The sequence below is a fragment of the Sinohyriopsis cumingii genome, chromosome 9 (assembly GCF_028554795.1).
Source record: "Sinohyriopsis cumingii isolate HCF-2022 chromosome 9, ASM2855479v2, whole genome shotgun sequence".
Taxonomy (NCBI): Eukaryota; Metazoa; Mollusca; class Bivalvia; order Unionida; family Unionidae; genus Sinohyriopsis; species Sinohyriopsis cumingii.
This window is the reverse complement of record NC_142969.1, coordinates 93,376,281-93,398,916: the sequence shown is the minus strand read 5'-3', so window position 1 is coordinate 93,398,916 and position 22,636 is coordinate 93,376,281. Positions and strand designations below refer to the sequence as shown.

General features: G+C 34.8%; 1 protein-coding gene across 3 annotated transcripts in view; it reads left to right on the top strand.

Annotated features, from left to right (window-relative positions):
- The window catches only part of LOC149792261 (centrosomal protein of 57 kDa-like), a 61,609-nt gene that overhangs the window by 33,392 nt on the left and 5,581 nt on the right, over window positions 1-22,636 (top strand). The window contains exons 5-9 of one of the 3 annotated variants that reach the window (XM_089970789.1): window positions 4,443-4,520; window positions 11,313-11,363; window positions 14,630-14,827; window positions 15,808-16,022; window positions 18,392-18,536. In XM_089970789.1, coding sequence (XP_089826915.1) covers window positions 4,443-4,520; window positions 11,313-11,363; window positions 14,630-14,827; window positions 15,808-16,022; window positions 18,392-18,536 — 687 coding nt within the window. The remainder of the gene's footprint in view (window positions 1-4,442; window positions 4,521-11,312; window positions 11,364-14,629; window positions 14,828-15,807; window positions 16,023-18,391; window positions 18,537-22,636) is intronic. The other 2 variants (XM_089970790.1, XM_089970791.1) reach the window with 2 other exon arrangements.

The window sequence follows — 22,636 nt, the reverse complement described above, 5'->3', positions numbered from 1 at the left end:
GAGCAGTATTACTGAAGAATATCAATGTGTGCCAAACAATTTGATTCACTTTCAGATTTCTATAAGCTGCTTTTCCACTGGTTAATTCAAAAGGTCACCAGAACATGATTCCTAAGCAGCCTGTCAGATCTTCACATAGGACTGTGGAGATCTGATTTTAATCAGATTGCTTGCATGAACTGTCACTGAGTTCAACAAGTTTTGAGTTCACAGTATCTTTACAGCTGTCACTGAGTTGAATATTTGATGTTCACAGTATCTTGCATAAGCTGTACTACTGAGTTAAAAGATTTAATTTTACAGAATTTTGCATTAGCTGTTTCACTGAGTTGGAAAAGATTAATGTTTCAAAAATCCCCCAATTCTAGAGGCATCAACATGTCTCTTTTAGTGTTCAAAATGGCTTTGTGAGGTACTTGTTTTCTTCACCATAATTAATACATCTTTATGATTCAATCATCAGATTTAAGTAAAGCTTTGTTGGAATAGGAGTCTAGGCATAATATTGTAATTGTTGATTACATTCCAATCATGAGAACTTAGATGTCTAGGTCCCATTGTCTATTACTGGAATTTAAAACTCTCTTGGAGAAGCCTTGCTTGTCCTATATTAAACCTCACACAGCAGGGCTGATGTCAATCACTATGATGTCATCACATTGTCATAACTACAGCATCGCACAAGTAAGCCACTTTAAAAAAAAAATAGTTTGTTGAGCTACCTTTCCTTTACCCCCAACTGACCCAAAGAATTAAATTTTTTTTGTATCAGTGGCAGTCGAATCCAGACTGCATTACAAGATAATGTCTTTCTACCCGAGTGCACCAGCTGCAGACCCTTAGTTCATAATATGTTTGCAAAATACAACCAGATGCACCTATGTCACATGGCCAAAAGGCAGATGTGCCAGCTGCAATGGGGTCTATAAACTTCGCACCGACAAGGTAAGGTGGTCAATTGAACCAATATGGGAACCAGAACTTTCCCTCTGACGAGTTGCAATGATAGCAAAATGGGTCAGGAACTGACAGTGACTACAGTAGATTGGAGGAAACACCTCCACATTCCTTCAGGCATTACCTTCTCCAGAACTACTAACAGAATTTGGCCAATCTTGACAGAAAGTATCTTGGCATCAAGACATTTTATATGGATGATTCTGATCCATGACCAAATATAGCCCACCATTACTAAAAAATAAACCTTTATACAGCTTTTTCCCCAATACTGTAGAACAGAATTTGATCATAGATGACAGAAAGCATCCTGACATGAATCCCTTTGAGATGTTTGCATATGATGCATGTCTACCATCAAATATGCCTGCCATTACTAAAAATAGAAAACCGTTAAACATCTTCTTTTATACATGTTTAATAGAAACTTAGCCAAAAGGATCTTGAGACACAGAGATTTTTAGCTCTTCTGGTCAATAAAAATGTTGCAGCTTAGATGGTCAATTTGCCTATAACATTAGCCATGTTGAAAATCTTGTTATTGCTAACTCTTTCTGAATGGATGGTCATATTAAGGTGGATTTTTACTGAAAGACTTTTTATGAACTCAGAGTTGGTCCAGAATAAAAATGGTGCCATTCTAACAGTCAGTATTGCCACCATGTTGAATATTTTGTTATTGCTGCTTCTAAAAGGAAATTCATGTTGACATTTTGTTTTCATCAGAACACAATCTTGGTATATAGTTGTTCCTGTATGAAAATGGTGCCAGTCTAATGACTTGTAGAAACCACAGTGCCCATCTTGAAAATGTTTTTTGCACCGCTTCGGATTGGATGGTCATGTGAACATGGGGTTTTCATTAAAAGACTTCTTATAATATCTAGTTAGTACAAAACGAAAATGGTACCATTCTTATGCTTGATATTGCCACACATGTGACAATACTGAAAATCATTATTACTACTTGTCTTGAATGGAAAGTTTTGAAATGGGTGCCACTTGCACATCAACCACAGTTGCCATCTTGAAACTCTGTTGTTGCTACTCCTGAATGGATAGTTGTATCATTGTGGGGGTTGTACTGAATGATTTTTTATGATGTCCTGTTTGTCCTAAATGGAAATACTTCCAATCTGATCTCCAGTATGGCCACCGTGAATTCCTGAAATTACTTTCAGCCAGTAGAATGTCAGTCCCTTTGAAGGACTCTTATTTAGATTGTTACAATAGATACAAGTCCACCTTCAGAAAAATCTTTAAATGACTTCTCAGAATCTGACCAAATTCTTTAGAAACTATCATGGCATAGAGGGTTTTCAAATTTGTACAACTGATGCTGATCTGCCTCCAAATATGGCCACAGTAAAAAAAAAAAAAAAAATTAAATGACTTTTCCAGAACAATTGAATAGAATTTGTCCCAACATGGCAGGAAGCATCCTGGCATGAACAGACGTTTTAAATTTATAAAGAAAATGTCATGCTGCCTTCATGTATGGCCACCATTGTTGAAAATAGCAAATCTTTTAAATAACCCATTCAAAAACTGCTGAATAGAAGTAGTCCAAATTTGACAGTGCATCCTGGCATAGAAGGCTTTCAGATTTCTATAATTCAGCCATATGCATCCTGGTATAAGGATAAATGATGTTGATCCACAATGATATATGGCCACCACTATTAAAGAAACAACAAAATTAAAATGACTTTATCAAAATGGCTCAAACACAGTAGTATGCAATTTGAGAGAAAGCATCCTGGCATAGAGGGCTTTCAACTTTATACAGCTGTCAGATATGGCCTCTTGCTTGAAATGGGAAAATCTTTTAAAAACTTATTCCCCAAAACTGTTAAATTGAATTTGACCAAACTTGACAGAACGTATCCAGGTATGAAGATGCGTCAGATTTATACAAAAGCTGCTTTCAAACATGACCACCATCACTAAACACAGGAAAACCCTTTAAATAACTTCTCAGAAAATACTTAAAAGAATTGGACCAAATTTGACAGAAAGAATTTTGGCATTTACTACTTCTAGATTTTTTCTACAGATGCTGATTCTCCATCCTTGAAACAAATTCTTCTCCAAAACCATTGAATTAAATTTGACCAACCTTGGAAAAAAATGTCCTGGCATGAAGACCTTTCAAGTGTATGCTATTCTACTATCAAGACTAGTTTCCAATAGTAAATATATAAAACTTTCACATGGCTACTTTTCCAAAACTGTTGCATAGAATTTGACCAATCTTGATTAAAATAAAACCATCCTGGCATGAAGTTTCTTATTTGGTGTAATGAAGAAGCATATTGATATAGAGATGAACTGGTCAATGGTCAGGGTCACTGACTGAAAGAAGAAAATGGTTTCTGCACAATAACTACATTAGTTCCACATCACAGATCTGGAATAAACTTTGTGGATGACTTGCACTTGGATTAAGGTAGAAGCATATCGAATCAGGCTTAATGTGTCAAAGATTATGGTCACTGAGAGAAAAATGTCAGTTATCTATTTGGGAGACTTTTAAACCTTAGGCAGGCATATAATGTGCTGTTCACACTCGTTAACTTTTTTGTTTGTCACAAAGAGAAATCAATCAATCAATCAAAGAAGTTATTTTGTCAACAATTTTCCAAAATTATTCTTTTCAGGATTAGGATTTTAAATTCTTTACTCCCAAGGATGGACACAACTTAATTTTCTTTCCTTTCATTTGATTTGCTTTTCTTTGTTTTTCTTTTATCATCGATAAGTTTTTGGTCATGTGAATTAGTGTCAGGATCCCTACACAGTGTTGAAATATAATAGGGGCCTCAGGTGGCTGAGACATTTAATGTGCTTGCCATTACATATTTGTAAAACAATTTACAAGTTTTGACCCAATATGGGTCATTTAAACCAGTAATATTTACATTCAACTAACCGTTCCATAATCACACTTGTAAAGTATCGTTGACTTGCATGCATTCTGCAGTGACATTTATGCATGGTAGTAAAGAGTCTCAGTCAAGGTAGGCAAGGCAGTAAATTTGGACTAGATCACTCTGCATTATCTTTAGTACTCAATAGCAGCAGTTCAGTTGGAACAAATTGTACTGGAATCATGACAGATATTGTACTGGAATCATGACATATATTGCAGTGGAATTGTGACCAATAAACTTGACATTTACTTTTCCATATAAACTTTAATTAAGCAGAAAGCATGTTTCATCTTTGTAAACTATAATAAAGTTTTGAAGGTTGGATATATTCAACATGTTTATATGCAGCTATGTGAACAGTTCTTGTCTTGCCTGCTTGAGCATCGTGGTCAGATACATTGGTTATACTGACAAGGACACAAATGATGCAGTGGTTTCTCCAGAACACTTGTTGAAAATTGTGCATTCTTACTCAATGAAAAGTACATATGAACATATATTAAAAAAATCCACAAGAAGACATTTAAGAAAGGTAATCATGTCTTCTTCCAGAGTAAAATCAGGGAACTCGAGGAAAGGCTCCAAGAGGAGAGACATCACAGAAATCTTATGATAGAAAAGACAGCCGAGGTAGTAGAAGTCATAAATAGCATTTATACCATTTTTTGTTGTATAACATTTATATTGATTACTTTCATTACAAATATTGTCTGCCAAAGTGGGGCATTGTTAGATAATAATATTATAACAATATACTAATATTATGGGATGATATTATCTTTTACTCATGATTATTCGACTTAAAGTTTATGAAGCTTTAGCCACACAGTATGCAACATGCTGCAAGTGGTTTCATGCCAAAAGTATTTAAAAGCAATGTCAGTATTTTTAATAATGGTATGTTCAACTTGACCAAGTTTTATTTGTGCATTGTTTATTTATACCTGAGATGTATTCTATAGATTCAAAAGATCTTAAAACAATAGTACATATAACAAACAAACAGAAGAACAATTCCATTAAATCACAAAATTGGGAAAGTTAAATTGAAAGTTGCAGTACTTTACTCATACATTCACACATTTGTTTGAGCCACCCTGAGGAAACCAGCACATTTGGAAAGAATAATCTTCATTCAAGTCTTGAAGAAAACAAACTAAACTTAATTTTCATGGGTATTAACATTAGGGTATAAAATAAGTTTGATTTAAGAAGTTTTTAGTGAAGATTTGCATAAGTCCAAGTGAGATTATGGTATGGCCTAATGTACATCCTACATTGTCCCTCATCCATCAACCATTGTTATTTTCTGCTTCTTCAAAACAGCTTCACAAATTTCAACCAAACTTGGCAGAGAGCATCTAGTCATGAAGCATTTATAATTTGTACAAATTAAACGAGTAAATCAGTCCAACTACTTTAAATACAGATATGGCTAAGGCTTTATTAACTTTATCTGTCATCAGAAGGAAATAAATATTGAAGTACTTTATTAATGAAGGTAAGGCCAGCATATATTTCAAGAGATGGTTTAGTTTTGTGCTTTTTAAAACATTTGCTCTGTAACAAGCCATAAGCAGAACTGTCACTTTTTTGCATCTTGTATGTTCCCCACTAAGTTATTTCTGCTTTCAGTGTCCAAGATGACGATATTGTTAGGGATTGATAACCTAAAAGCTCTGATAAGCTCAAGTCAGTCACCCAGAGGCTACTAAATTTTGATGTGTCTGTTTAGTGCATAAATACAGCAGTAGTTACTAAAAATAGAACAGATTTTTAAATTTAAGTAAGAACAAAACAGAATTTGACCAAATTAGACATAAAGCATTCCAGTATAAGGGCTTTTTGAGTCTTTATGAATGAAGACAATCTGCTGTCAAATATGGCAACTGTTACTACAAATAGAAAAGCCTCAACATGACTTCTCAGTAACTGCTGGGCAAAATTAAACATAAATATTAATAGATCATCTGGCCTGGATGGTAATGGTCACAAAATTCTCAGGTTTGCTGTATCAGTCATAAAGAAATCTTTAACACCTATAATTAACCTAAATATTATGAATAGTATTTTTACAAAAGCCCTCAAATGTGCAAAAGCCACGCCTATCTTTGAAAATGATTTCTGAAACAATAAGCCAATATCAATACTCCCAACTCTATCCAAAGTTTCTGAAAAGCAAATACTCAAGCAAGTGTCCTATTTTTGTGACTGCATTTCATATGGATCAATTGGGCTTTAGACAGTATCACTCCTGTCATATTGTTCTTAAATAAATTAGTCATTGGCTTAAAGAAATGGATGGAGGGTTTTTAATGGAGATTATTTTGTTGATTTTATGAAAGCATTCGATCTGATAGACCATCAAAGTTGCAGTGTTGCAAGTTAAACAGTATACCACTCATTTAGTTCTTTTCATAACTCATCCAAAGGTTTCAACAAGTCTTTATTGGCAATATGCACTTAGCATCACTAAATGTTCAGTCAGGAGTCCCACAAGGCTTAGTCCTGGGTCACCTTTAGTTTCTTAACTTCATAAATGACCTTACTTGGAACACTAATTTCACAGTGCTGATTAGTTTGCAGAAGATGCATCCATTCACTCGTCTAGTCCAGGTGTTCATATTTCATGTTGTTCATGTTGTTGTTGTGGGGTTTAACGCCATTTTTCAGCACACGATAGGCTATACATGGTGGCCAGTATTAATGGTGGAGGAAGAACACGGGAAAGAACCACCGACCCACGAGAAGCTACTGGCAAGCTTTCTCACATACCCACATTGGCTGAATCTTAGACTCAAACTGTCGCAGACAGAGGTGAGATGGCAGTGATCCGTAACGAAGAGTGCTTTAGACAGAGGTGAGATGGCAGTGATCCGTAACGAAGAGCGCTTTAGACCACTCGGCCACTCGGGGCCCCATGTTCATATTTCAGGGAAGAACTTAATGCTGACCCTCAAACTTTGAAGCTGATCAGAGCAAAACAAAGTAATAATAGCTGTTTGTAAAACTAACTACACCGTATATGATCTTGAGAACATCACAAACACTTGAAAAACTTGGTGATCCTGTCTTTCTCTTGCCATTAATGGGCAATGTACTATGCTGAATGTAAGCAACATTTAGGTCTTTATCTTGACAGAAACCAATGATGGAATGAATCAACATGTGAAATACATGAGTAAAGTATTGTCATCTAAAATTGCTTTATTGAATAAAATTAAAAGATATCTCTTGAAAGAAACCCACCCCTTATATTATAATATTTATATACTCCCAATCAGGGATTATTGCTCACTGCATTGGGAAAATTGTGAAAATCTGAACTCAATAGGGTGTATAGACTCCAAATATGGGCAGCACATGTAAATTCGGATGCATCCACTGGCTATTCATACAATGACCAATTTTCAAAGCATTCAACAAAAGATTGATTTTCATAAAGGCAAGTTCCTGGATGGAATTGCATGAGAATATCTCCAAGTAAATTTTCAGTTTCCACATAGTAATCAGTTAAGATCAACTAAAAATGGTAAACTTTATCAGTGTCAACCCAAAACTGAAAATTTCAAAAAAGTTTAAGATGTTCTGGTGCAATTTTATGGAATTCACTTCCACTACATGTAAAGACAGCTGAAAACAATCAACACTATTTTTAAAGCATACATGTCCCAAGGAATTCAAACAAATTGTTTATGGAGATGTTTATGTACAAGTGTGTAATCCAAGTTGAACCCCTAAAAGAGACAATATTACAGAAAGCATACTGATATGGATGGTTTTCATATTTGTACTTATGATGTTGTATGGTTGCTTTTACTAAATATGGATAAAATTTCAGAAATTACTTATTTACAAAAGTAAAGAAGAGAATTTGATTGAATTTTATTTTGAAAAAGACTTCTAATTTCTGTTGATAATAAGAGCAATCATATTGTTCTCCAGCCAGGCAGGCAGTGTTAAATATCTATCTGCAGACCCCTTATGAATTACATTCAGTTCTCTTCTTAGAATGATAAATTTATGATAAAAGAACTTGATTTTTAATTAGTTGTATTTTGTTTCCCTTGCTAGTAAGATCTATTGTCAGTAATTGAATATTCCAGACTTTGAAAGATGTTATCAGCTCTACAGTTGGCTTGAAATGAAATCATGAACAGAAGAATGCCCTTGTGCATTCAGACTGCTTCTAAAGTAATTATTGGCAAAGGAACAAAAACTTCAGGCATCAGATAAATGAGTTTTGATTTAACAACTGATTGTCAGAAGTATTTTATCATTATGAGGCCCTTTATAATAATAATTCACACTTGTATTGATACTGGCTGTAGTTGTAAGCATTTTAGGTAGCAGTTCATATAACAGACAGTACTGGAAAAGCATGCATATAAATATCAAAAATTAATTTTTTGTGTTGTGTCACAAGCAAGATTATCAGGTATTCATGTTTTGGGATCCATTATATTCATGACTCGAGCTAGAGTTCTGATGACAATGAAGAAAAGAAATGACATTGGCTACAAGTAGAACTTAAGGGACAGAAGTCATTTTAAACTCAAATCAATGTTTACTTGAATTATGCACATTTTTTCCAGTGTTGTTTGGTTGATGCCAACTATTTATCAGTGTGTTAAATCAGCCTAAGTTACATATACATCTATTGACAAGTGAATGCCCTGTAAATATTTATTTTAAGGAATAAAAAAAAATATCTTTTGGTCTTCTTTTTTTCTAAAGTTTTAAGAAACAATAAAAACAAAAAAGATAAGTTTCCATTTTATCAGTTTTCAGTACCATGATTTTCCCATGACACGTCAACCCTTACCATATATACTCACTTATAAATCATGTAAAACTGCATTGGATAATACAAACATCACAGTCCCAGATCTGCTGTTGGATAATGCAAGCATCACAGTCCCTGATCTGCCATTAGGATTAATGTTGTTTGTTCTACTGATTACTACTAACAAACTGCATAGACTTAGATCTGCTAGGGCATTATGCGATGGCAGATCTGGGTCTCTGTGGTTTGCAGTTGGACTTGACTTACAAGTGCATATAGATAGTGATAATAACCCATTCGATACTTGTGCTTGATCAAAGTAGCTTTTAAAGATTACACCCTTATATCTCAATAAGATCAGCTCATGGAATGTTTTGAATACCAATTTTGTTGTGATACCTACACTACATACTTTAGGTTCAGCTAACCTGTGTACGTGAAAAAGCTTGTCAGTAGCTTCTCTTGGGTCGGTGGTTCTTCCCAGGGTTTTCCAGGGTTCTTCCTCCACCAGTTATGCTGGCGGCCATGTATAGCCTATCTTGTGCTGAAAAATGGCATTAAACCCTACAACAACAACAACAACAACAACAACACTACATACTTGAGAAGTTATTCTTTGAGTAATGTTTATGAAGGTAAAGCTGATCATAATAAAGTGCACACCCAAGATATCTTGTCATAACACTGTTACCATCAATATGATTAAAATCAGATCTCCACTGTCCTGGTTGAAGATCTGATGTTGGCCACTTAGGGTTATGTTCTGGTGACCTTTTAGTTAGCCAACTGAAATGCAGCTTTCAGAAATTTGAAAGTGAATTAAATCGATAGGCACACACTGATGCTCTTCAGCTATACTGCTTAATCTCCCAAATGCGAACACATAAGGCTTCATCTGATTTGCTGACAAAATTAGTATGATAATAACATAGGTCACCAGAACATGACCCATAAACAGGTGCTGTCAGATCTTCACATAGGACAGTGGAGATCTGATTTTAATCAGATTGCTGTCACCACCAAATTCATTTATATATCAGAAGTGTTTGCTCCTTGTGTGTGAGTATTGGGAGTTCTCCATTTTAAAGGTACATTTTCTTTCCCAGTATGGGGATGCAGAATAAAATATGTTAGAACCATTATTTAAACTAATTTAACCCACAAAGTTATAATGTGTGATAATGAGACAACATGTCCAAGAAAATCATACTGTTGTAGCAGTTTCTTCTGTCCCCACAAGGCAGGCTGGAAATGAAATATGTAGGCAGACAATTTGTATAAGTTGTAACAACAAGTGGATATGAGCTTTTTAAAGCCCCAATGCCACCGTTTTTCACAAATTTCACCATTCTTCCAATCTAACTAAAGTTTGGAAGGAAGGAGTTATTCTGTTCAACTGAAATCAATTGACCCATGGATGTCCCCAATCAGTATTGGATTAATTTGTACGTATCAGAAAAATGGCCAGGTTTCTCAGTTCGAGGGAGATATTACATGGCTCATAATGTGATGAAACGTAATATTATCTAGTTTTAACAACACTCAACGATATTTATGATGATTATGTAATGAAACATAATTATATCTAGTTTGAATAACACTCAACGATATTTATGACCATTATGTAATGAAACATAATATTATCTGATTTTGATAGCACTCAATGATATTTATGATGATTATGTGATGAAATGTAATATTATCTAGTTTGAATAGCACTCAACGATATTTATGATCATTATCTTTCAAGATATTATTCAGATGGTTTGGCATATATGGCATTGGGGATTTAAGGCATGTGTGCATATCAAGCTGAATACACGTATAATACTTGTTTCATACTCGTATATCGGTGTACAAACTCCTTTCATTCTGTTTAACTGTTTAGTAGTATCTTTGTATAACCTGTAAATATATGTACCCATAATATAACCTAGCCTAAACATACAGCCCCATAACTTCAAGCTGTACCATAATTTTGAAATATATCAATCAAATAATAATCTGTATACACTTGCTTTTAAGTCCAGTCCATCTGCAAACAATTGTAGACCTTGGTCTATCACTGCATAATACAATGACAGTCTATGTTCTCTTGCTTGTTTGACTGATTACTTCTTACAAACTAGAGCCCCAGATCTGCTGGTGTATTACCGTATACAACATCAGATCTGGGACAGTGCAGTTTGCAGTTGGATTTGACTTGGACATGAGTATTTATGATATGACAAGTGGGTCTTACATGAATTTACTATATATCAGTAGGTCTTCATTTTCAAGGAAGAAAGATTCCAGGTTTTAAACATTTTTCTCACATGAAAACTAGTAGGTATTGTTTTCATGTAAGAGCAATGATGTGGGATAGAGCAACATTTAAGTTATCAATTTATTTTTCATTAGACCCTTATTTAATACATAGAGTGCAGAATAAGTTATATAAGAATTTATTGAATTTTTGAACATATTGACAATTTTTTAATAATACAATACCCGTGCATACCAATGGTCTCCAAGTAAAATCACTGATCAGTTAAGAATATATCTACACACACACACACACACACACACACACACACACTAATACATACAGACAAATGTAAGACAATATATGTAATAATTTTTGTTTCCTCTTTTAGATGATTTCCAAACTTCAAAAACATGTATCTAAATACAGAGATACATTCACAGTAAGAGCTATGCCTCAGTGTAACAAACCTAGGTCTTAAGGGTTTAAGCATTGTAATTTATATAGATACATGTATTAAAAACTTTTAGATCCTCTTTACAAACAAAACTAATACCTATCTCAGTGGTTCTCAAGCTTTATGTTCACGGACCACTTGTACATTGCTGAGGGTTTTGGTGGAACATTCGATGATTGTAAAGTCTCGGCAGACCACTTCATCATCTTTCATATTGTCAACTATACCATTAGCTACCTATTTTAAACCTTTCCACGGACCACCTGAATGGAGCTTGCAGGTCATCAGTGGTCTGCACACCACAGTTTGAGAACCTCTGCCTTATCTAGTCAGTACTGTTAATGTGCTTCTTTATACATACGAGATTAACCCTGATTGTTGGTGGAAGAGCTCTTGCTAATAACTGATATAATATTTACATATGTATTGTGTTCACTTAACTGAAAGCATGTTGTAGACCCAGATTTGCTTTTGCCTAATGAATTGGCAGATCAGATGAATCTGTGATCTTGCTTTAAATAAATAATAAGAACAAATGACATAGATCCAGATCTGCTTGTTCATTGTGTGATGGTATATCGGGGTCACTTTTGCTGAATGTTAGTGGCACATTATACACAGTATGTGTTTGTGTGTTTGTGTGTGTGTGTGTGTGTGTATTTTGATAGGGAGATGCATTTAAATGCATAAATGCCATTAGTAAGAAGCAGTAACAATTGTCAGTCAATACTGTTATTAAAACTTACATCAGTTCTGTATTTAGAAACCTGTTTGAATCTAGAAGGTGCAGGGATAAATGTGGGGAAAAACAAGCAGACTTATATACATCTGACTAATGTGTAGGGGAGTAATTGACAGTTACGTCACATATTCATATGATTGGTCATTTGGGTGTTTATATGTAACAATGCACAAACAGTATTTGATACAGAAATAAATACATTCATTTATTATAACACCAATGGGTAAATGTGGTACTTTAACTTAATAATATATATTAATAAAAGCTTATATTTGGAAAATTCAGTGATTTTCATGTTTAACAATTTTTTTTTTTCACAAAAAATTTCTTAGCATGGTTTATAATTGCTGTAATTATCAGCTCCGAATATATGTGCCACCAGCATTGTTTCAATGCGATGTCATCCATTTGTAAGCATGATTGGAGTAATTAGTTGGCTTGTCTTTCCCGAGTACATGTGCAGGGTTGTGGAGACACCTTACAGTCACTGTCTGTTATTCTTAGTATACAAGATTAAAGAAAGAGAAAATGCTAAGGATTTGAAAGCCAAAGTGTGAATATTTTGTAAATCCCACTGCCAGTAAACCTTGTCAAGAAGATAAATACTTATCAGTCTTATTCATTGGTGTGGTGATGCTTGAATCCTTGGAAAATAATTAATATTTCAAGTTTTAAGTTGGAAACAAAAATGTGTAGCTTCTAATGATAATCAATTTGATGACTGTATGGTGATAATTATAGTACAGTACAGGGACATTTGTTCTTCTTTCAAATTATCCCATTAGATAAAAGAAAATTCTTGTTTATTTTTTACACATAATTTAAGCAATAGCAACATTTTGTTCTTGTGGTCATCAATATTTTCGTACATATAGGTCAGAATGAATGAACTAATTATACTTCTGATGCATTTGGGTCAAATGGTTACTTGGTGCAACCCTTTTGGGGTTTTGTCAGGCACTCATGCCATTAAAGAATTTGGTGTTAGTGTACCAGAAGTTTGATTTTTTTTATTTACTACTATGCTAATTTTACAAGATTTAAGCATGTATATGTACAAAATGCATCCCATATATGCATATAGCATGAATTGGTTTTTCAGATTGAAATCATAAACATTTTACCTCAACAACGATGCCTGACCCAGAGCTGCACATCATAAAACTTTAAGCTTGAATTTTCACTTTGAGCAAATAAAAATTACAAGCTCAAAAGTTGCTTTTCAGAGATGGAAATCATATCCTTAAAAACTCAAGTTGAAACTTGAAATTTTGTGTTAGCCAATCAAACAAGGCTTGACTTGTTTTAATGTAAGTTTTGATTGGCTCAGTGAAAAGTCATTTGTAAAGTCCAGCTCAGAGTTTTATGATCTCCAGGCCATATCCAAAAGAGAAGTTCAAGGCATCCATATTACTGTTGCATTATCCTGGTTACCTGTTCTTGATATTTGTCCATTATTGGTACTTTTCTTGGCAAAGGCTGCAGTGATTACACATGTAAATGGCTTAGTTTTGTTTACTGGTTTGCAGCTTGTAAACCTTTACACATATGGTAAATATATAAGCGAACATGCACCTGGCTTTCAGTGACACAGGAACTACTAATTCTAATTAAACGATATACATGTATTTCCATCTCTGCAAAGATGACAGTTCAATAAGATTTTCTCTATTAATTCTTTTCTTAAAGTATAGACAATTTCACATGGAATTAGGCATTGCTAGGAAAAAGCCAAAGATGACAAATGATACACATTACACAACAGGATGATGATTTTGAGGACAAAAAAATTCTTTAAAATTTCATTATTTACATTTGAAGAACATGTTTATTAACAGAACCTTTGATGAGTAACGTTTAATTTTAAAGAAACACCATCTTTAGATTATAAGCCACTGCAGTTTTTTTAGTGATTGCATGGGCATGTCCAGGCAGTTTGTCATGTTGCTTTATCAATTTTTCATTATGTGTATGTGTTTTATATATATATATATATATATATATATATATATATATATATATATATATATATATATATATATATATATATATATATATATAGCAAGTGAAAAACAATATTATAACTGTTTAAGCTGTTCTATGTAAATCTAATATGTATTCAACAAAGACATGTTGTAAGAACAAAATCAGGTTGTAGAGGTAATATATGTACAGCAGTCTAACAATCACAAATTGAGTCTGGTGTGTGATGAACATATAAATTGCCAACTAAGGCTCAATTTGAAATCATTTTTTATTAAAATGCCACATTTTGGTTATTGTTTATAGTGTACACATTTATAAATTTTGGCAACATTGCAGCCTTAGTCCTTGACCTCAGAGGTCACAGAATGTGATCAAGTATGTTTTTAAGCTAATCATTCAAAAATTTTTAATGAATTTTAAAAACTTAAAGAATTTAAATTTAGATATTAAAAGGAAAATAAATTTCTCTAGTCAGTTGGTATTCAATTAGATGCATGCAGTTATAAAAATATCCCTTTTTCAGCTGGAATCTGTGGCCAGCACAAATAGGCTTTTGATAAGGGATGGAGAAATACACAAACCCAGCACCAAACCAAAACGAGCTGGCAAAAAGAAAAAAAAAGTGGTCAGCAAGAAGAGTCAGCAGGTGCACCACACAAAACCTGATGCCACGAAACATTACCGACTAAACCTTGCAGACATTCCTTTTGTTGCCGGCAAGGTGAGTGCACAAGAAGCTGATGTTACAGTTAAGCATCAGTCTTTTAAGGAATGAGAGGAGTTACATCTTAGGAATTAAGTTAAATCTGAGATTGTATACAAATGAAAGTATTCCTTGCTTTATAGGTTTGTTGTGGAGGAAAGAGCCAAAGTCCCTATTTTGGATGCATGCCTGCCTGCCTATAAACATGTAGTATAATTTAATACCATGTCAGCACAGTAGTGGGTATATGGTGCCAATTAAAAGTAAATTTCTTAATGTAAATGTAAGAAATTTCTAAGAACTCAGGGAGGATAAAGTCTTCCAAACAAATGTAAGCATGATTTACTAAATGATTAAAGTTGAAAGGTAAATGTGTTCAAATTCTTTACAAAGTATATAAGTAAAGGATAAAAGTAAAATATGTCAAGTCCTGACTAGTCATGATTTATTATATAAACTGCATTCCCTGAATAAGTCCCAAGATTTCTCTGTTGTTGTATCATTGTAAAGTTTCTTCAATAAGTTCACAGAAAAAAATTATTGTCTGCTAGAACAGAAGTCGATACACGATAAAAATAATGTGTTCCACTGTATGTGGACAGTTAAGTAACATATGCTAATGCATTATCTACTCTGCACTAGCAACATGTAATAGTAATTATTTATGTGTGCGTGTAGATGTGTGCCATTCAGTACCACAAAGTAACACCAGTGCTTAAAAACTTTTCCGTGGTTCAGTACATAATTTTAGATTTTCACAACAGATGTTTTGTAAAAAGTGAATTTATTTGGTGTATGTATGCTAAAGATATATTTGTTACGATTTCAGGGAATTAAGAATATATATATATATATATATATATATATATATATATATATATATATATATATATATATATATATATATATATATATATATATATATATATTGTCTCAGTTCAGTCATATTATTCTATTTTGAGGGTTTATGGTGAATATCATTTAATTTTTTATTTCAGTCCACAAATCCGAGCTATTCAGTGGGTGCTAATGTCCAGAATGTGCTCTCCCTAATGAAAACTCACAATATGGCACTCTGTTCAAGGGTGGCCTACCCTATGAACACGTGTCGTTCTATGACTCCATCCACTTGTTCTTCCGCATCAAACAGCCTTGACAGTGACCTTGCAGACTTGCTACTTCAGTTGCAGGATGAATTCCATCAGATGAGCTTGTAAGTATTCCAAAACACACTAATTCTACTGTGCTGCCACCACAAATCTATTTTAAAGTCAGTTGACTATGATTTCAGCAATTATCACATGACAATAAATAATACTAGATAGATTTATGATACTTGGCCATTATATTAACATATTAACCCCTGGAGGTTTTTGCAATTATCGCCTGAAAATCAAGTAGGAAACACATTTTGAAAACTATTTCTGAATAGATCTGAAAACACCAAATCCCTGGTGATCTTTCAATAACACACTGCCTAGTTGTGTTAGAAACATTGTTTTTCATTGGCTATTTGACTTGCGCTTGAGTAGAAGGGTAAAAAAATGGATTTTGGGGGGGGGCAGGTTTTGCTAAACAGAGCTATTATTTTTGTATTGAGCCCACATTTTATTCCAAATGCCCATCTTATCCTCCTTTTCGCAAAGGCTCATCTGTCTGTTTGCAGTTCATACCGGTTTGCCTTAGAAAAAGTCTAAAATCCTGACACAAAATCAGATTCCAACCCCAAGCGAATTATGGGTAGAAAAAAGTCGGGTCCAAAAAATGAGGTTTTTTGATCGGTATTTTGCAGTGCAACTAGATAATCCAGATTATTTGGTATCATTGTAGAGCTACATCTGTCTACATTTCTATAATACCACCCACTTTAGTGTATCATGCATGACCATGATGCTATAGAGCTCGTCAGTAGGCTACTACCTCCTGCCACGTTAAGTCGTTGCTAGGGGTTAATGTGTTAAGTAATTGTATAAAGCGAAACAACTCTTATGGCTCTTAAGTTTGATAAGATATATCTTTTATTTAAAATTTCTTTTCAAAGTTCTTTTTTTAAATCTAATATTGTCCACATGCTAGATGCACCACATTGCAGAATGGCCAGATTCAGGCCAAAATCTGCTCCTTCTAAAAGGAAAGTCATATCAGCATGGGGGCCCCAAGTGGCCGAGTGGTCTAAAGCGCTCACCATTCCGGATCACTGCCCTCTCACCTCTGTTTGCGTTGGTTCGAGTCCAAGGCTCGGCTAGCGTGGGTACATGGGAAAGCCTGCCAGTAGCTTCTCGTGGGTCGGTGGTTCTTCCCTGGGTTTTCCAGGGTTCTTCCTCCACCAGTTATACTGGCTGCCATGTATAGCCTATCTTGTGCTGAAAATGGCATTAAACCATAGAACAACAACAACAACATGATATCAGCATGTGGTTTTCGCCAGAAGACATCTTGTGGTACATAATTGATGCTAAATGAAATTGATGTGTCTGACATGAAATACAGCTGTCATTGTGGTAGTCATAAAAATATTGACTTTATAAATGGATGGTCATATCATCATAGGGTTTTCACCAAAAGACTCTTTTTGATGTCTGGTTGGTCCTAAAAATAGTACTGAACTTAAAACCAATATGGCTGCTATGATCTTAATGTTGTCTTTGACAAGATGGATGATTTTCTGTCTATGATATCTGGTTCAAGGTCAAATGGATATGCCAAAGAATGTTGTCTTGCACATACTGACATCCATCTTTGCTAGCCAAGGTTTCAGTATGATAACCCTATATACACCTTGGTGATTGAACAGATGTATTGATGCTTTGTCCTAGCAACATCTATTGGATTTCATATTGCTTCCCTTAGTATGTAATGCCAACTAACCAGTAGCATCGTGCATTGTACACTGGCCAAAAATTGTGGAGGCAATTGACCTAAAACTGATACTTTGTACATTTAACATTGAAAGTATGACTAAGTACCCAGAGGGAAGCCAATACAAATCTATATGAGTGAAAGGTATTTGTGCAAACATGGACAGGCACTGGAAGATTGCTTATTTATCAGTCCATTCAAGTTGTATGCTCCCATTGTCTCGATCATTTAGGAACAGCGTTCAAATTTGAACAAAATAATTTTGATTGGATGTGCCAGCTTGCCACTGCATCCAATGAAATTCACAGACCCGAAGTCAGAAATATCTTCTCCATACGCCAAAGTGTAGATAGGGCTACCACATTGGAACCATGGCTAGCGAAGATGACTGGAATGTTGCAGACATGTTAACTCAACATGTAAGAAAATATTTTTCTGTCCAAATTTGGCATGTATGAGTGTCTCAAGAATATCTGATATGGTTTCAATTCTTCCAATTGAAAAGAAGAACTGTTGCATCTTGGATTCATGGAAATTCTTTTCAGTCAGTTGAGGTGACTGTTATTTGAAGATTATTTTTCTTTTTTTAATAATAAGAAATATATTTTTTATATCGGGGAAAATTGTGATGTCTTATTAACAGATTGCTGACTTACAACAGTGGCAGTTAGAGCAGCTTTGACTGTAAATCAAAACTGATATCCAGATTTTTTTTTCCAACAGTGAGCACCAAGAGCTTTCCAAACAGATCAATGAAGCCACAGACTTTAGAGTACGAGAGGATTTAGAGAGAGAATTAGATGCTCTGGTGACAAGAATGGAAGCCAAAAGCCAACAGATATCAAAAGTTAGAAAACACCAACAAAAGGTAAAGTAAGATTCAGTCATTATCACCTACAGGCTCCAATTAGATTTTAATACCTACAGATTCCAACTAGATTTTTGTTGAGTTCACTTTAGTGAGACATGACTAATTTGTACAGCAGGTTTTGTGTCATAGTTTGTTGATTTTTTGGGTTGTTAAAAAGTACTTGGGTCCTAAACCTCTCAAAGATTCTCCTCATACTTGGAATGAAGCATTATGAAGCTGTGTCAATTCATTATATGTCATGCTCACTTACCCCTTTTACTCATAGTTATGGTTAGTCATTGAAAAATATTGGCATGCAGAGCTCTTCATTTGCTTATATTTCCTTAACTTCTACACACATTTCCTCTATTCACTGTAATAATTATAAAGCTAAGAGGGGCCCCGAGTGGTCTAAAGCGCTCACCGTTACGGATCACTGCCATCTCACCTCTGTCTGCGTGGGTTTGAGTCTCGGATTCGGCTAATATGGGTACATGAGAAAGCTTGCCAGTAGCTTCTTGTGGGTCGGTGGTTCTTCCCAGGGTTTTCCAGGGATCTTCCTCCACCAATTATACTGGCTGCCATGTATAGCCTGTCTTGTGCTGAAAATGGCGTTAAACCCTACAACAACAACAACAACAACATAAAGCCAAGACAATTCAGTCCGGGACATGCTTACTGAACCCTTCAACCTGGGGATAAAGGTCACATTTTTGAGGAGTCACTACTTCTTCCACACTCTCTCACATTTCACTATGCAATATTGAATTCAAATGTCTTTATCACCTTTTCTTCCCCTACAACAGTATCATGCAAAAACATGTAAGCACTGTAGCAATGGTGTATCATTGTCAGAAAATAGAAATTCCTTATGTATTTCTTCTTTATGATCACAGAGTTGATTTTTAGTCAACACATCTTTCAAGCCCCCACCCCAGAGTGCTTACGGTCAGCTCCACCAACAGCAAGTGGGAATATAAACTCCATGGTGAGAATACACAGCAATATGATGAAGCCTTGTAGCATATTGAGTTGGTTCTGTTTGAGGAGTTACAGTGCTAACAAAATCTGGTCAGGTACCAAGGTGGCCACACTACTACCTGAGTAGATGGGAGGCACTTCCTTCAAGCATCTTCATCTAGTCTTCCTATCTTTGAAAGTGGAGACAGTCTACCTGGAGACACCAGTATGTTAGATCCAGTACCTACAAGGAACAGCAGTGAGAATACATCATCACTTCTGTCTTGCTCTCCTACAAATTTATTTAGATGACATCTGAAAATAGAAAGCTGGATGATGTGGTCAATGAATGTCAAAACTCTTTGCTACTTTCCCTTCCCATTTCAATCATAGTATGTCAAGCTACACAGCATAGCTGACTACCTTCAAAAGTGAAGTCTCAAAGGCAAAACAGCTAGTAATCTTGGCATCAACTTGTTTATAAACTGTATAAAATGTGAATCCTTGTTAAGAACATCCTGTGAGAAACCTCTAAAACGAAAACTGGATTGTCCTTCTGACAATTGCACATTTTGTGTAAAATAAATATAAAAAATTCAAAAGCATATATACAAGCCTCAAATATGGTTCTAACTTGAGAGGTCATCGTACCACTCATAGTGTAGTTACTTACCTGTTTAGCTTGTGGAAAAAGAATATCTAGGTGGGACATCAGTGGAATTTCAAGTTAGAATTTAAGAACACTGCATAGATATCTATACAAAAAGAGAGATTCCCTTTTAGGTGGTCCCAGCAGCAACATTATATTTGTGTACATAGAGATACCCTAGTACATGGTTCCTGCAGCATAATGTATGGACATTTGTACATTTGTTGTTTTTGTTATAGGGTTTAACGCCATTTTTCAGCACAAGATAGGCTATACATGGCGGCCAGTATTAATGGTGGAGGAAGAACCCTGGAAAACCCCAGAAAGAACCACCTACCCATGAGAAGCTGCTGGCAAGCTTTCTCACATATCCACATTGGCAGAGCCTGGGACTCGAACCCACGCAGACAGAGGTGAGATGGCAGTGATCCGAAACAGTGAGTGCTTTAGACCACTCAGCCATTCGGGGCCCCCACATTTGTACATAGAGATATAACACAGTAGTTGGGAGCCATATAACCCGACTGTGTTATGGACCGAACTGTGTTATAAGCAAACAGGTCAGTTAGTTGAAGAAAATGATGCATATACCCAAAAAAATTTGCAGGGGAGGGTAAGTAATAAATGCAAGTGGTAAAATACTTGCTTCATCGGCACAGTTACCATCTTAAATCAATGCATATTAAATGAGAAATACACCTGCACTGAAAACAGAAAAAGGCATATATAATAGTTTACTTTATTTATAAGTTTACTTTATTTATAGAGCCATGAATGGTACATATATGTGAATACAGGTTATTTATACATGTGTAATGTATAGCATGAATAGAGTATCAACACTGTGTACTCACTCGCGAATCTGATCATATACATTGAATTCACAATACAAGTGATTCCATCAAAAATATGCACACACAGATTTAAGATATTCAGTAATTTTGTCACAGGTCATATTGGTCTGAATTCAGTGGGAAAACATAGCACAATCATGTAACGAATGCAAAGCACATTTACTTTTCAGTACGTCCCAAGTTGGTAAAAGTTAGTTTGCGTCTTAAGTCACCATTGGTAGCGTTCGTAAGCATAAACGTTTTCCCTGAAAAAAGGACACTTTCACGGCACTGTTAAGGTGTTCAAGTCATGTTGGAAAATGAAAAATCCATCAGATTCCATTACTTTAAGTTTGGTACTGACTTCCTTTGAAGAAAAGTTCTTTGTTTTTATTGAAGATTGTAGTCTGCTTTCTTTGATGAAGGTTGCATGTGTTATTGAAGTAACCACTAAAGGACAGCTTTAGAGAACCAAACAAATGCCCATTTCTTATTGTGGCAACATAATTGTATTGCATGATTGAGACTGATTTTTTTTCTTCAATTTGCTGAGTATATTTTCATAACGGTGCTTCAGTGGTAATCTTTTTCATTTGAAATTTCAGCAAACTATTTTAGCTATGTACATTTTTAAAAGGGAATTGGCTGTTGTTTGGTCTATTCTAGCTACTGTTCCTCCCTGCCTGTTGAATAAACCAATAAGTAAGATGTGTTTTTTTCTTCTTTTTTTTTTCTATTTCTTTTCTTTTGTTGTTTTTTTACATTTGTGGTAGCAGCATGATGTTGCCTTCCACTCATACATCAGAAATATATCAAAGGGTCAACGGACGATAGAGATGCATGTGTTCTATTTTGATGACAGGGATTATTACAGAAAATGTGACTGTTCTGAAGGATTTAATTCTAAGTGAAAAAAAGAAGAATTTTACTTACCAACCACATACAAATGTCAGTCATAGTAAATTATATTAATTAATGATCTCTGTTACCAGAAATGTCAACAACAAAAAAGCGGATATTTTACAACATACGGTACTCATGTTAGATGTCAAGATAAGCGGATTATGATATAACAGTGCACTGTTTAGATGGTTTGTCAATATGGACAAAGAATTTGTTTATGTAACAATAGATAAATTTCATTGAATTCTATATCCAGTTTGCAGCTTCCTTTCATGGGGCCTCTGAATTTCTCCACTCCAAACTATTGGTTGTATATACAAATTTAAACAGCCAACAATATCGCCAATACAAAAATCCCCAGATGGTATATTTTGCCGCCAATAAGAAGAAGACAATCCAGGTTTGCGACATTGACGAAGCCCTATGCGATCCCAGAATAAACTTTTTACACGTTACTTTTCGTACTTTTAAGAAGAAAAAACTACTTTTTCCTGTACAAGAAAAAACATTTAAAATTTCAGGAGCCACGCCACGATTGTCTTGTATTATTAATACGTGATCTCTTCCCCAAAATGATAATAAACATTTTACGTTTTTTGTATACTTTTAAGAAGAATTTTATTTTTTCATGTACAAGAAACATATGTATATGAAATTTCGGGAGCCACACCATGACCGTGTTATATCTGAATTCATGTTATAACGGAGAGTGCTATAGCGGTGTCACACTGTATGTGAACATGGAGAATATGTTTGGATACACCAACAACATA